This window comes from Brachyhypopomus gauderio, chromosome 14 (assembly GCF_052324685.1).
Source record: "Brachyhypopomus gauderio isolate BG-103 chromosome 14, BGAUD_0.2, whole genome shotgun sequence".
NCBI classification, from domain to species: domain Eukaryota; kingdom Metazoa; phylum Chordata; class Actinopteri; order Gymnotiformes; family Hypopomidae; genus Brachyhypopomus; species Brachyhypopomus gauderio.
This window is the reverse complement of record NC_135224.1, coordinates 19,998,044-20,014,911: the sequence shown is the minus strand read 5'-3', so window position 1 is coordinate 20,014,911 and position 16,868 is coordinate 19,998,044. Positions and strand designations below refer to the sequence as shown.

The following is a 16,868-nucleotide window of genomic DNA, read 5'->3' as shown; positions in this document are numbered from 1 at the left end:
GGTTTGTATGCCTGGTGTGTATGCCTGGTGTGCATGTCTGGTGTGTATGTCTGGTGTGTATGCCTGGTGTGCATGTCTGGTGTGTATGTCTGGTGTGTATGTCTGGTGTGTATGTCTGGTGTGTATGCCTGGTGTGCATGTCTGGTGTGTATGTCTGGTGTGTATGCCTGGTGTGCATGTCTGGTGTGTATGTCTGGTGTGTATGCCTGGTGTGTATGCCTGGTGTGTATACCTGGTGTGTATGCCTGGTGTGTATGCCTGGTGTGTATGCCTGGTGTGTATACCTGGTGTGTATGTCTGGTGTGTATGCCTGGTGTGTATGCCTGGTGTGTATGCCCTCAGGGTCCTGCTCCTACCACACTGTGCTATAGACACACACAGTCAGGACAAACTGCAAGCATTCAGAGCAACCCCCCCCCCCCCCTCTCTCTCTCTCACACACACACACACACACACACACGCACACACACACACACACGCACAGACAGACAGACAGACACACACACACACACACACACACACACACACACACACACACACACCCCATCACTGCCCCTTCGATTCACCTTGTTCTGCCTCTATGTCTCCCAGGAGTCTCTCTCTGAGTCTCCGAGTCCCTCTCTGAGTCTCTCTCTGAGTTTCTGAGTCTCTCTCTGAGTCTCTCTTTGAGTTTCTGAGTCTCTCTGAGTCTCCGAGTCCCTCTCTGAGTCTCTTTCTGAGTTTCTGAGTCCCTCTCTGAGTCTCAGAGTCCCTCTCCGAGTCTCTCTCTGAGTCACTGAGACTCTCAGAGTTTCTGACTCTCTCTCTGAGTCTCTTAAGCCCTATCCGGACGGGATTAGTTTTTCAGGGGGACGTCTGTGAAAAATATTTCACCCTTGTACTCAGTGATAAAACTCTTGCATCCGGACAGCAATTGAAAAAACAGGAGGACCCGTGAGTTTTTGGCTTTCTCGGTCACATGACATCGCCTTGTCACGTGATAGCATGTTTAATAATGTCACACTGCCAACTCTGATGATTCCTTTTTAACTTTTAACTTTACTACTGTTCAGTTCAGCATTTAAGATCTCCGTTTAAGTTAAGCTATTTTGTTAAACCAATACAGAAAACACATTATAAAAAATCGCTAATGAATGTAAATAGCTAAATAAATCCGTTAAATAAAATAAAATAAATCCATTTAAAAATCCAGTAAATCCATTTTCGCTCGCCGCTGTCTTTACGTGGATCTCCGTGAAAACGCGCGCCCAACGTGTAACTACGGTGCGTGGCAGTGGACATATAGCTGTTTTATTAAACGCGAGGTGATGTCTGCATGTATAAACTCAGACATGTGGATCCGGACGGGACTAAAATTACCAGACGACCACGGAGTACAGCGAAAAACAGTAGGTAATTCCGCCTGTAATTTTCTCTGAGGACGTCTGAGAAAAACACGGACATGCTCGTTCCGGACGGGATTAAAATCACAGAGGACCCCCCGTAAAAGAGAAAATTACCCCAGGACCCCCTGAGAAACTAATCCCGTCCGGATAGGGCTAATGTCTCTCTCTGAGTCTCTGAGTCTCTTTCTGAGTTTCTGAGTCCCTCTCTGAGTCTCTGAGTCCCTCTCCGAGTCTCTCTCTGAGTCTCTTTTTGAGTCTCTGAGTCCCTCTCTGAGTCTCTCTCTGAGTCTCTGAGTCCTGGTCAATGTCTTCTCCAGCACTTTACTTTGGAACATGACCAAAGGCATTTCTCCAAAAAGCATAACTCACCAAGACCACCCACTCACCACACACTCACCACACACTCAACTAAACCACACACTCACCACACACTCATCTAGACCACACACTCACCCAGGCCACACACTCACCACACACTCATCACACACTCAACTAGACCACACACTCACCAAGACTACATACTCACCTAGACCACACACTCACCACATACTCACCACACACTCACCTAGACCACACACTCACCACACACTCATCACACACTCACCTAGACCACACACTCACCACACACTCATCTAGACCACACACTCACCTAGACCACACACTCACCACACACTCACCAAACACTCACCTAGACCACACACTCACCACACACTCATCTAGACCACACACTCACCACACACTCATCTAGACCACACACTCACCTAGGCCACACACTCACCACACACTCATCACACACTCAACTAGACCACACACTCACCTAGACCACACACTCACCTAGACCACACACTCACCACACACTCACCTAGACCACACACTCACCACACACTCATCACACACTCACCTAGACCACACACTCACCACACACTCATCACACACTCACCTAGACCACACACTCACCACACACTCACCACACACTCACCTAGACCACACACTCACCTAGACCACACACTCACCACACACTCACCAAACACTCACCTAGACCACACACTCACCACACACTCATCACACACTCACCACACACTCACCTAGACCACACACTCACCAAGACTACACACTCACCACACACTCATCTAGACCACACACTCACCTAGACCACACACTCACCAAGACTACACACTCACCCAGGCCACACACTCACCTAGGCCACACACTCACCACACTCTCTACACTCTCCCAATCACACAGTCTCCAGACGTTTCACACATCCCACCCTCCCTCTCTCTCCATCCCTCACTCCCTCGCTCCATTTCTCCCCACACCTCCCCTTCATCACTTCTTCTCATCTATGGTGCATTTTCAACTCCATCCCATTTCAGCCACGCCCTCTCTCTCTCTGTTTGTGTGTGTCTGTGTCCCTCTCTCTCTCTGTTTGTGTGTGTCTGTGTGTCTCTCTCTCTCTCTGTTTGTGTGTGTCTGTGTCCCTCTCTCTCTCTGTTTGTGTGTGTCTGTGTCCCTCTCTCTCTCTGTTTGTGTGTGTCTGTGTGTCTCTCTCTCTCTCTGTTTGTGTGTGTCTGTGTCCCTCTCTCTCTCTGTTTGTGTGTGTCTGTGTCCCTCTCTCTCTCTGTTTGTGTGTGTGTGTGTGTGTGTCCCTCTCTCTCTCTGTTTGTGTGTGTGTGTGTGTCCCTCTCTCTCTCTGTTTGTGTGTGTCTGTGTGTGTCTCTCTCTCTCTGTTTGTGTGTGTCTGTGTCCCTCTCTCTCTCTGTTTGTGTGTGTCTGTGTCCCTCTCTCTCTCTGTTTGTGTGTTTCTGTGTGTCCCTCTCTCTCTCTGTTTGTGTGTGTCTGTGTCCCTCTCTCTCTCTGTTTGTGTGTTTCTGTGTGTCCCTCTCTCTCTCTGTTTGTGTGTGTCTGTGTCCCCCTCTCTCTCTGTTTGTGTGTGTCTATGTGTCCCTCTCTCTCTCTGTTTGTGTGTGTGTGTGTCCCTCTCTCTCTCTGTTTGTGTGTGTCTGTGTGTCCCTCTCTCTCTCTGTTTGTGTGTGTGTCCCTCTCTCTCTGTTTGTGTGTGTGTGTGTGTGTCCCTCTCTCTCTGTTTGTGTGTGTGTGTGTGTGTCCCTCTCTCTCTCTCTGTTTGTGTGTGTGTCCCTCTCTCTCTCTCTCTGTTTGTGTGTCTGTGTCCCTCTCTCTCTCTGTTTGTGTGTCCCTCTATGTCTCTCTCTCTGTTTGTGTGTGTGTCCCTCTCTCTCTGTGTTTGTGTGTGTCTGTGTGTCCCTCTCTCTCTCTGTTTGTGTGTGTCCCTCTCTCTCTCTCTCTGTTTGTGTGTCCCTCTCTGTCTCTCTGTTTGTGTGTATCTGTGTCCCCCCCTCTCTCTCTGTTTGTGTGTATCTGTGTGTCCCTCTCTCTCTCTGGTTGTGTGTCCCTCTTTCTCTGTTTGTGTGTATCTGTGTCCCTCTCTCTCTGTGTTTGTGTGTGTGTCTCTCTCTGTTTCTGTGTCTCTGTGCTTTGTGTGTGTCTCTGTCTCTATCTGTGTATGTGTCTCTTTTTCTCTGTCTCTCTCTCTCTATGTGTGTGTTTGTGTGTATCTCTCTCCGTTTGTGTGTGTCTCTGTCCATCTCTTTCTTTCTCTCCCTCTCTCTCACTCTCCCACCTCAGTGGAGATGAACACAATCTCTCCTCACAGTATAAAAACAAACACCAGTAATCCCAGTGGCGTTGCAGGCTGTTGACTGGGCGTTTGCTGCTTCTTTATGGCTACAGCACATGGCAGCACTGGGACCCTGACACCCCCCACGTCCCCCCACGTCCCCCTGGTGTTCCCAGCTGCAGGGACACGGCAGCCAAAAACCACCATTACACGTTTAGCACATCCGCGTCTCCCTGTCTGGCCCCTGCATCTGCTCCACCGTGACTAGCGCCGCGTCACGGCTCGCTAGCGGCTCCGAGCAGCTGGATAACGGCCAGGGGCGGGGCACTAAAGCTTGGCCCCGCCCCTGTCCACGCCTCCCAGTGACTCGGCTGAAGTGTCATGCTTGGAGCTCGCCAGCCAAACAGCCTGGAGGGAACACGACACCCGCCCACCTCCACCCACCCCCTCCACCCTCTCCACCCACCCCTGCCTAGCGACAGCGTCTGCCACACACGTGCCGGGGGGAGTTTGTCTTGCCCACTAGGTGGCAGTGATGCAAAGCTTAGCTTTTTTTTTTTTTGATGTCGTGGAGAAGAGGGGAAAAAAAAAAAGATATTATTTTAACGCACAGAAAAGAGTAGTCAGCAGTAGCAGGTCTGGCAGCAGAGACGGTGGGCGGAGATCCCACACCTGATGTTACAGATGTGCACGTGCATCTGGTGGGCTGAAACTTTATCTGCTGACATCAATAGAGAGCTGATCACAGCACTAAGAGCTGATGCGGAAAAGCATACACACAAAGGTATACACACACACACACACACACACACACACACACACACACACACACACACACACACACACTCAGACTTCCCGCAATCAGCATATGCTTAATCAGAACAGCATACCACCCATAGACACACCAAATTACAGACTCACACACAGATGCACATACCAACCACACACACATCCATATATAGTCCATAAATAAACATCACACACACACACACACACACACACACACACACACACACACACACACACACACACACACACACACACACACCCCAAACCTTGCACAGACTGAATGATTACATATCTGAGAATCGCTGCTCCATAGACTACTGTAAGAGCTGTACAGTTTCTCAGCATGGTTTAGAGGAAGAACTCAAGTCTACAGCTGCAGGTGTTTCTCCTGAGAAGGTTCATCACAGCAGATCTCCTACGTCCACATTCTGCAGCCGTGAGTCAGGGGGCAGCGACCTTGGAGTCACATGCCCAGGAAGACAGACACGGAGGTGTAAACGTGACCTTTCAACGTGCCAAACGGCCTCTGCGTTCGGCCCCTGGGAAACAGGAAGCTCCCGCTCACAGGAGCGGAGCCTCAAGGCCGGGACGCTCTAAAACCACTCGGAGGGAGAGAGAAAAGAAGAAAGAAAGGGATTGAGAGATGGATGGATGGATGGATGGATGGATGGATGGATGGATGGATGGATGGATGGATGGATGGATGGAGGATTCTGCGCTCACTCTCACCACCTTCTCATGGAGACACTGCTAGCAGCTAGACACAGTGCTAAGGACCCCAGCTTCCCTGGCAACAGTCCTGGCTCACCCACACACACATGCTCACTCACTCACACACACACACACACACACACACACACACACTTGCTCACATTAATCTGCCATATCACAGAGGGCAGAATCTCTCCGCTTCTCTTCGTTCTGTTTTGTCCTTTTTTTCAATTTCGTAAGAGTTATTTTGGCATGAGTGTCACTGCCTTCTCAGTCCAGTGTTAAGGGACGAGACATAAAGCCTTTATATATAGGTGTGTGTGTGTGTGTGTGTGTGTGTGTGTGTGTGTGTGTGTGTGTGTGTGTGTGTGTGTGTGTGTGTGTGCGTCTGTGTTTGACATCGTCATGACAGGAATTGCTCCTTTTGCAAATGCCCTCTCTCTCTTTCTCTCTCTCTCTGTAATGCAGTCATACATCCCTGTGAACTCAGTAACTTAGTCACACCCCTGTAAACCCAGTGTAAACCCAGTAACTGACACACAGTCACACCCCTGTAAACCCAGTTTAAACCCAGTAACTGACACACAGTCGCACCCCTGTAAACCTAGTGTAAACCTAGTGTAAACCCAGTAACTGACACACAGTCGCACCCCTGTAAACCTAGTGTAAACCTAGTGTAAACCCGGTAACTGACACACAGTCGCACCCCTGTAAACCTAGTGTAAATCCAGTGTAAACCCAGTAACTGACTCACATCTGAGCAGCTTGTGTGTATTTTTGTTGTTGTTTTTTGTTTTGTTTTGCTTAGTGGGCCAGAACTCAAGCAGGAGCTTAGCGATCATTTTACGCTGTGTTGTTTTAATTCTATTAGAGTGGTATCTTTCCTGTTTTTCGATTAGCTGCGCGTGGATTCTCTGAAAGGCTAAATCCCTTTCAACCTCCTAAAGCTTAATTTTCAGTTACTCCTACCTTGTTCTCATAGCAGCAATGTCTGCCTCTCTTTTCTTCTCTCTTTCTCTCTCACTCCCTTTATCTCACGCTCCATCTCTCTCTCTCCCTTTATCTATCCCTTTAACTCTATATCTCTCTCCCTTTCTCTCTCTCTCTCTCTCTCTCTCTCTCTCTCTCTCTCTCTCTCTCTCTGTCTCTCGCCTTCCCTGTCTTTTCTTTTGCATTTTCGCGATGCCATCAGCAGGTATTGAGCCCACGTCAGACGGGCTGAGGTAGACCTGTTACACTTGCAGACAGTAAGACTAATGACTCCTCCTCTGCTTTTTCTCTCGTCAGGGTTATTGGAGAACGTTGTAAAACACAAGCTGAACACCTGAGCGTTCGTCAGGCACGCGCACCGTCTGTACGCCACAACCTGGGGGTAAAGGGGGACTAAACACACGGGTCTAGCTCTTCCGTTTACCCATAATTCCACCTGCTTATTTGCCCATCCAATGAGCCAGGGCAGAATTGATCTGTCTCTCTACACAGTGAGTCTAAAACACTCAGTGTTTCTCGATTGCAACACCGATCTCAGACTGACTGCCCTGTGTTTGGGTTTCAGGCCCGTCTTAACAAACCGCAGTTGTCTTCGGCTTGCATGTCACGTAATACGGAGTGCGTTTCGCTTCAATTCAGCGTTGAATATCTGCATCGCCGTTACGTGCGTGTTGTTTCCGCAGCTGTAGTCCACGAAGGCTGCCCGTGTGTTCGAATCTGTTGCTTTAATTATGTCTTTGAACGAGTGCTGGGAGGGAAATAATGGAGGAATGAGGCAGACAGGGAGGTTAACGCTGGGATTTTGGTTGCAAGTCCTTCACACCTCGTCGATGCGAAGGAGCTCTTAACCACCGTCGCCGCCATGTTCTCACAGCGTTCCTGGAGACGTTTCACCAAAGGCGTCGTGCCAGCGCTTGGCAGTAGCGTGCAGACCGGCGTGTGAAATCAGAACATGATGCGCGAGAGATTTTCTCCTCAAAGTTCCCTAGCCGTCTCGATGCTTCGGACACGTGTCCGTGTGTAGGCCTTCTCATCATCCCAAGGCAGGGCTACCAGTTACCAGAGACCTCACGGCCTCGCCGCTTACATCTGCAGACACTTGGACACGTTACCTCCTTCTGTCTAAGGACTCTCACTTTGTCCACACATCACACACACACACACACACACACATGCTCACAGTCTCTGCAGCAGTTAATATATTATGTATATATATATACACGCACACACATATTCATACGCACGCACTTTCCCTCGAGCAGGAGATTGTCTGGACACTCTGTGCGCGTGTTCGGGTGATTCATCTGCTGTCGAGCTTTGCTCGTTGTCCAGAGCATTGGAGGTGTTTGTTTTCTTACTTCAGATAGCCGTTTCTGCTGTGTCCAATTTCGGAGCTGTCTGGACCAAGTCGTTTCAGTCCTGAGTCCTGATTGGTTGCTTCAGTCCCTTGCTGCCGGGCTACATTTTGATTACATGTACACACACCGATGCAGACACCATTGTAGTCTACAACACAGACACCATTACTGACTTCAAAGTGAGGAACCTGCTGATAACCTGATCTTGCTGATGAATATGTAACATTTAGATTGTATTACATGTACACAGCCTCAAAAATAACAAAAAGCGTAGGCATGGAAACACTCAGATATATCAGTCTTTGCATTTGTAACTACATGTTATTTTAATTAAACACAAAAACAGCTCTGACTCCACAGTACCACATAAAGAAATATTGTACTAGTCTATATAACGTATACTTAATAATCAATAAAAAACCTAGCATACTAAGTAATGTAAAGTAATGTAAATAATGTGCACTTTCTGTTCTGTCTATTCCTCTATCTATCCCTCTATCTATCCTCCTACATATCCCTCTATCCATCCTCCCATCTATCCCTCTATCAGTCTATCTATCCTCTCTCTAACTTCCTCACTGTTATTTCTGTCTGTCCCCTTCTGCTTGCACAGTTCTCTCTCTCTCTCTCTCTCTCTCTCTCTCTCTCTCTCTCTCTCTCTCTCTCTCTCTCTCTCTCTCTCTCTCCTTATCAATGCACCACATCCCTGTCCTGCAAACCCTGCGAGCGTAACACCTGTAGCCGATGCTTTTAAATACTATCTGGCCAAGACCTCCAGGGCCTGTAATGATGGCACACACTCACACACACACGGGCCCACACACACACACACACACACACACACACACACACTCTTACACATGCACAAGCTCACATACACACACACACACACACACACACACTCACACACACGGGCCCATACACACACACTCTTACACATGCACAAGCTCACATACACACACACACACACACACACACACACACACACAGAAAGCTTCATTATCACTAATAGTACTCATCAACAATGCATACATACACAAGTTCATTCTTTAGTCCACTGTGCTAATTCTGAAACAAATATATTATTCTAAAGTGAATAAACAGTGTGTTTGTGTGTGTGACACCTCTGGCCAGAAGCCAACGATGTCCATAAAAATGTTTAACATGCAGAAGCAGGAGACTCACTAGAGAGTCACGTCTCATTACAGTTACATGTGACACACAACCCACAATACATCATCTCCAATCTAACTCACTCTTCGCCATCCCCGACGACAGAGACTGAGCTCCCCACACACACGCACGCGTACACACACGCACACACACACACACACACACACACACACACACACACACACACGCACACACACACACACACACACGTGTGCAGATTGCTCACAGACTGAGAAAGAGTTGATTCAGCTGCTCTGACTCACACTGAAGGCAGAACTCTCATTCCCACACAAACATTTTTATGGAGGACCTTTTTTCTCAAGGACCATGTTTCCCCATGACACTGGGCAGCTCAAGTGCGTGACTGGTCCCGCCCACACCCCCCTTAGCCCAAACCCCCACCTCCTGCATCACGTCCATTTTGACGACAGCGTTTTTTGTCTACACACTACACTCTCTCTCTCTCTCTCTCTCTCTCTCTCTCCAGTCCACTTTCTCCATGTAGCTTTCTTCCCACCTTGTTTAAGATGATGATGGCCTCCTGATTGGCGCCGGTAATGTTGAAGGTGTCTCCCGACTCCCCCTCCAAGATGGTATATTCCAGTTTGGCATTCTCTCCCAGGTCAGCATCTGTTGCTGAGATCCGGCCCACCTCCGCCCCCGGCACAGTCAGCTCAGAGACAGAGAACGACCAGGTGCCTGAGAGAGAGAGAGAGAGAGAGAAGAGAGAGAGAGAGAGAGAGAGAGAAGAAAAGATTTCACATGCACACCAACCGGTTACATGAAAGCTTTCTTCCAATGAGAGCTACCTCCCCTTCTGTCCTCCGTGTGGCTAACGAGCCCGAGCTCTCGTGATTGGCATCTGGATCCTGTGGTGTGTTCCCTGGTAACACAGTAGTCCGATGACCTTGCCGTTCTGACTCACCCATTAAATCAGCACATTAGCACTCCTCCACGCGCCTTCACTTCCAGAGGCCCCCTAATTACAGCGCTCCGCCACACAGCGTCACGCACGTCTGCCTCACTAACCCAGCTGCAGCCCACTCCAGTCCCTCTGACCCCGCCCACTCCAGTCCCGCTGACCCCGCCCACTCAGGTTTTACTGAACACTGCTTGCTCGAGTCTCACAGACCCCGCCCACTCCAGTCTCTCTGACCCCTCCCACTCCAGTCTCACAGACCCCGCCCACTCCCGTCTCTCTGACCCCGCCCACTCAAGCCTTAAGCTACATTCTCTTCTGATCCTAGGCCGTGTCCCTGTATTCCCTACTCGCTAATCCTGCGAACTGCTGCTGGTTAAACTTGTAATGTCCTACAATGTCATCACCAGAGGATTATGCATGTTGAGGTTTTTCATCTCTCTTAGCTGCATGGTTAGGCAGATCTTTTGTTGGATAATGTGTCTAAACTGAACTGTTTCTATGAAACGTGGAGCCCATATGTTACATGTGGAACAAACATCTGGATGATGTTAGCTGCACAGCTTGTTCTAACCAATATTCGCCTCAGGATTACTAACGTTTAACCAGGTAAAAACTAACAAGCTAAATTCATCTTGCAGGTGATTTGATGACTCTGACATATTCCCTTTTATCCGAGGCTCTTGGCTATACTGCCAGCAGGGTCTCCTTGCCAGCACATCTTGGCTTCACACACACTGATTGATGGAATATTGATGGACAGCTTTTGTATCAATTTCCTGCATAGTGTTAAACTAATGCACTACTGTCTGGACAGTCATGACTTCTATTCCAAAAGACTGTTTTCACTTGTAAACTCCCTTAAAATGATCAAATTCCTTGAGAAGTTGCAGTGAGTTGCTAGGAAACCTCCACTGTATCGCATCTTTACTGTCCTGCAATTTTACTGTCCTGCAACTTTACTGTCCTGCATCTTTACTGTCTCGCATCTTTACTGTCCTGCATCTTTACAGCTCTACATCTTTACTGTCCCGCATCTTTACTATCCTGCATCTTTACTGTCCCGCATCTTTACTGTCATGCATCTTTACAGCTCTACATCTTTACTGTATCACATTTTTACTGTCCTGCATCTTTACTGTCCTGCATCTTTACTGTCCCACATCTTTACTGTCATGCATCTTTACAGCTCTACATCTTTATTGTCCTGCATCTTTACTGTCCTGCATCTTTACAGCTCTACATCTTTACTGTCCCGCATCTTTACTGTATCGCATATTTCCTGTTCCGTATCTTTAGTGTCCTGCATCTTTACAGCTCTGCACCTTTACAGAACTGTATCTTCACTGACCCTGCCTGTGTATTTCTAACTGACCCCACGTTGTGCCCTGACGTGGTTGACCATCACCGACCACAACTATCTAACTCTCAGTGAACCTAATACTCAAGTCTAACTGACCATGACCTATTTATGTCTTACTACCACCATTGCGCCCAAAGTCTCAGTCAAGTCTCAGTGCCCCTACACTTTTGAATCTCACTGACCCCGCCCACTTAAGTTGATCACATCCGCTCTCACTGTCCCCGCCCTCTCATGTCTCACCGATCCCACCCACTTAGGTCTCAATGCAACCAAGAGGTACAGTGAAAACAACAGAAGTCACAGAAGATCAAACCGAGAAAAGTCTGCAGCCAATAAACATGGAGAGAAACTCACAAGAGCCAGTAGGGGTGAGAAATGCAGAAGGAGGAGGAGCAATAACATGCAGGAGGGGCCTATCAGGAAACCCAATAACATGGAGGAGGAGGAGGGGCCTATCAGGAAACCCAATAACATGCAGGAGGAAGAGGAGGGGCCTATCACGAAACCCAATAATATGGAGGAGAAGGAGGAGCCTATCAGGAAACCCAATAACATGGAGGAAGAGGAGGAGGAGCCTATCAGGAAACCCAATAACATGGAGGAGGAGGAGGGGCCTATCAAAACCCAATAACATGAAGGAGGAGGAGGAGGGGCCTATCACGAAACCCAATAATATGGAGGAGAAGGAGGAGCCTATCAGGAAACCCAATAACATGGAGGAAGAGGAGGAGGAGCCTATCAGGAAACCCAATAACATGGAGGAGGAGGAGGGGCCTATCACAAAACCCAATAACATGAAGGAGGAGGAGGAGCCTATCACGAAACCCAATAATATGGAGGAGGAGGAGGGGCCCAGTTACGGCGGTGACACCCAGACGCCCAGACGTCCAGACGCACAAACGTCCAGACGCCCAGACGTCCAGACACACAGCCGAGCAGGTCACACGGCACAGGTACAAAGCTAAATGCTGGTATGTTTACATTAAGATGAGATATGGTGTATATGTGTGTTTTTGTGTATGTATTGTGTGTGACGACATGGTGGTTGCTTCACACACATAGACATACACAAATACACACATATGCATTCACACACACACAAATACACACACACACACACGCACACACACACACACACACACACACACACACACACACACACACACACACACACACACACACACACAGTGGCAGCAGTGTGTGTGAATGAAGAGCGATGGTGGTGTCATCTTCAGCTTTCTTCTCACATACCCTCCTTGCTGCCCATCAAATCGTACATCATTCTCCCGCCTCAAGCTGAGAGCTCTTCTTCACACACTTCACATAGACACACACACACACACACACACACACACACACACACACACACACACACACACACGCACACACGCCATCCACCTATCACTTCCTGAGTCACAGTTCAGGCCCGAGAGAGAGAGCGCGGAGCGGCGCTTGCAGACTCCAGGAGATCAGTGTTATCGCGCTGGTGTTTGGAGGCTGCTGGTGTAGCAGGCTGATGGAGCATCACGGAGGAGTGAGCTTAATTGGATGGGACTCACCCCCCACCGCCTCCACCCCCACCCCCACTTCAGCCCCGCCCCCGGGCCTCCTCACCCCAGCTCCCCTCGGGCCATCGCACTCCGGAGACGTAATCAAAGGCCTCTGCCGCGGCTTCTCCGATTGCACTTCAAAGAGCCGCCCACGTTCATCGTCCTCTGCTGGATAATAAACGCAAGCATCTTATTTTCTCCCCGCCTTGCTTAGCGCAAGGGTGTTGCTGATTGGGCGGGGCCTCCCCACCGAGACGAGCGGATTGGTCCAGGCGAACCAGTTTCCAATTACACGGAAAACGCGGATAACGACGGGAGACAGACAAGAGGAGTTAATTAGGGCTCTGTGGTTTAATATAGGTGTGGCGCTCTAAACATACAGCCCAATTACCCAGGGGGAGCACACAGTAGGGGGAAAGGGGCCAATATAGACTGGAAAAAAACAGAAAACGGCCACTAAATGTGGAAAATGGGGTTGGGAAAAGGTCAAAACTGGGCCGATCTGATTAATTACACGCAGCAAAACGTGGTGCCTTATTACGGTACGCCGACAAGAGGGGGAGAGACGAGAAGAAGAGGCTCGGAGTGGCCCGAGACTGGCCCGACAGCTACTGAAGAGCATCTGGAGAGCGGTCCCAGAGCGGCGGGGACGGCGTTATCTACGGGGCGGGTTTTATGCTGTCGTGAAGAGGCCCACCTTGACTTAGGAGAGTCATTTAAAAAGTGTCTAGCTAGCTAAAGCTAACGCACTGGTTGAAAATGCCCGCATAATATCTGCATGCATTTAGTGAGAGTCCATCATACAGACACTTATAGTGGCCAGAACGAGGCGGCAAGTGTGAGAGGGGAGACGTTGAGTGGATAGTGTGTGTGTGTGTGTGTGTGTGTGTGTGTGTGTGGGGGGGGGGGGGGGCACTAGACTTACAGAGACATCCATATAGCAAATGCAGCCGACCAGGCATTATTCATATGTCCAGGATTAAACTGTCCGATGTGTCCGATTGTGTGATGATCACTGCGTTGTCCGATTGTGCGATGATCACTACATTGTCTGATTGTGCGGTGATTGTGCGGTGATCACTGCGTTGTCCGATTGTGCGGTGATCACTACATTGTCCGATTGTGTGGTGATCACTGCGTTGTCCGATTATGCGGTGATCACTGCGTTGTCTGATTGTGCGGTGATCACTACATTGTCCGATTGTGCGGTGATCACTACATTGTCCGATTGTGCGGTGATCACTGCGTTGTCCGATTGTGCGGTGATCACTACGTTGTCCGATTGTGCGGTGATCACTGCGTTGTCCGATTCTGCGGTGATCATGACATTGTCCGATTGTGCGATGATCACTGCGTTGTCCGATTGTGCGGTGATCACTGCGTTGTCCGATTGTGCGGTGATCACTACATTGTCCGATTGTGTGGTGATCACTGCGTTGTCCGATTATGCGGTGATCACTGCGTTGTCCGATTGTGCGGTGATCACTGCGTTGTCCGATTGTGCGGTGATCACTGCACTGACATACAGCAGCATTCAGTGTGTATTTGGGGCCACAACTGAGAATGACTATTTCACATTTCCCACAGCTTTATGTGACTCGGTAGCCATGTACACATGTGTACACACACACATTTACACACATGCTCACATGCGCACACACACACACACACACACACACACACACACAACAAACAACTTTCCAAATGTTTTTCACATTCACAAAAGAGGCTATGCAAGATATGTGGGGTAAGTAGCTTATGCAAAATGCTCACAGTTTCATGCCACACACAGAATACAAAATCCGGTAGGAAATCTTTAAGTATAATTATCTGTGATTTATGTGCGCTCGCATTAGAGCAAAGAATTTTACCCTTGAATCACCATCCTTTTGGTTTCAAAAAAGACTTCGTCACATGCTTTCAGATGATACAATTGAGAACAGTGTAATTTCACCAGACGTTTTTTCATGCAAGTGCAAAAAAGAAGTCTTGGTGATCAAAGGAAATGTAAACTAAGAGCAAAAAAAAAAAAAAAAAAAAAAACTAGGACAAGGCAAAATAAGAGTCCTGGCTCACGGGAGCCTGTCAGAACGAGTCTGGTGTTACATTTCAACACAGGAACACGATGAAAATTTACATACTGAACATAACGTGAAATATCCCTTGAAACTATAGATAAACAAATATTTGCCATTGTTATATTTATGGTTTATATGTCGTTACCATTTACCATTAACTTTGCTCACCATCTTTCAGTGACAAATGTTTGTCATTTTTAGTTTTGGATATGAAAATATTGGTGTAAATTGTATATTGCTGTATTCTGGTATATACTCTATACTATTGTATTCTGGTATATACTGTATATTGCAGTATTGTAGTATATAGTGAATATATAGTGAATTCTAGTATATAGTATTGCAGTATCTAGTTTAAAGCTACTGTATTCTAGTATATACTGTATACTACTGTATTCTGGTATACACTGCTCTATATTGCACTGTATTATGACATAATTTTCTTCGCTTTCTTTGTGAACAGTGATCAAGTGCTTGTTCCCTTTGTCAGTAGTGCTGTAGTGACTGACTGCCTCATTAGCTTTGGTAATGAGTTCAAATGGGCTGGACTATCTTAGGACACACAGAAGGATCCATGTTTTGGTGCGGTGATGCTTTGCAGTTTGAATAGCCTGCTTTGAAATTGTGATGCCCGCCCTGGTGTTTAAGCAAGTGTGAAGCTGTAATTTTGCGGCGTGACTGCCGCTCTTCAGGGTGGGGAGGTGGAGCGTGTGTGGACCCAGACGGCTGGGGCTGGCAGCCACACACAGCACCGCCCGCACAGGGCAGTTCACACCACCTGCAGCGCATACGCACTGTCAATGAGTGTGCATTGAAATAACCTGGAGCAGGAGAGACGGTGGTGTGTGTGTATACGTGTGTGTGTGTGTGTGTGTGTTTGTTTGTGTGTGTGTTTGGGAGATGCAGGGGTTTATAGAGGTAACTTAACCTTTGTGTGTGTGTGTGTGTGTGTGTGTGTGTGTGTGTGTGTGTGTGTGTGTGTGTGTTTGGGAGATGCAGGGGTTTACAGAGCTAACTAAACCTTAGTGTTTGTTTGTGTGTGTGTGTGTGTGTGTGTGTGTGTGTGTGTGTTTGGGAGATGCAAAAGTTTACAGAGCTAACTAAATCTTTGTGTGTGTGTGTGTGTGTGTGTGTGTGTGTGTATGTGTGTTTGTGTGTGTGTATGTGTATCTGTGTGCGTGTGTGTGTCTGTGTGTGGGTGTGTGTGTGTGTGTGTGTGTGTGTGTTGTGTGTGTTTGTGTGTTTGTTTGTGTGTGTGTGTGTGTGTGTGTGTGTTTGTTTGTGTGTGAGTTTGGGAGATGCAGGGGTTTATAGAGCTAACTAAACCTTTGTATGTGTGTGTGTGTGTGTGTGTGTGTGTGTGTGTGTGTGTGTGTGTGTGAGGTTCAGGGGTTGCTGGCACGCTCATGCTGCTGAATGAACAGATTCTCCACTGTGCGGATGTCGTAGGAGAGTGTGAAGAGTTCACTTACCAAGCATGAATGCAGAAAAAGAGGAAGAGAGAGAGGATGCAAAGAAGAGAGAGAGGAGGCGAAGGATATGGAAAGAGAGAGGGCGAAAGAGAGGGAGAGAGTGAGAGAGAGAGATAGAGAGAGAGTGAGAGAGAGAGAGAGAGGAGCAAAACACGAGCAACTGCTAACAATGGAAAGACTAAGAGAGAACAGACTGAAAGAAACTGAATAGGAGGTGTAAGAGAGACAGAAACAGAACGAGTGGGAGAGAGATAGACAGAAGAGAAAGGAAGAGAAAGAGGGAAGCTGATAAATACAGAGAGGAAAAAAAGAGAAGGAAAACTGGAATGAAAATGTAGTGTAGAGATATGGGAGTGTTTCCAATGGTGATTTTACACCCAAAATAGAGAACACTGAATGTGTGTGTGTGTGTGTGTGTGGTAGGGTTTGGATTACAATGAGA

General features: G+C 48.0%; 1 protein-coding gene across 2 annotated transcripts in view; it reads right to left on the bottom strand.

The window, feature by feature from the left end:
• cdh24b (cadherin 24, type 2b) overlaps window positions 1–16,868 on the bottom strand; it is a 46,399-nt gene that overhangs the window by 14,354 nt on the left and 15,177 nt on the right. Inside the window, exons 1-2 of one of the 2 annotated variants that reach the window (XM_076972847.1) lie at window positions 9,970–10,046; window positions 9,562–9,743 (exon numbers count right to left, since the gene is read on the bottom strand). In XM_076972847.1, coding sequence (XP_076828962.1) covers window positions 9,562–9,743; window positions 9,970–9,973 — 186 coding nt within the window. In that variant the 5' untranslated portion in view covers window positions 9,974–10,046. Of the gene's footprint in view, window positions 1–9,561; window positions 9,744–9,969; window positions 10,047–16,868 lie in introns of those variants that run through there. The other variant, XM_076972846.1, reaches the window with a different exon arrangement.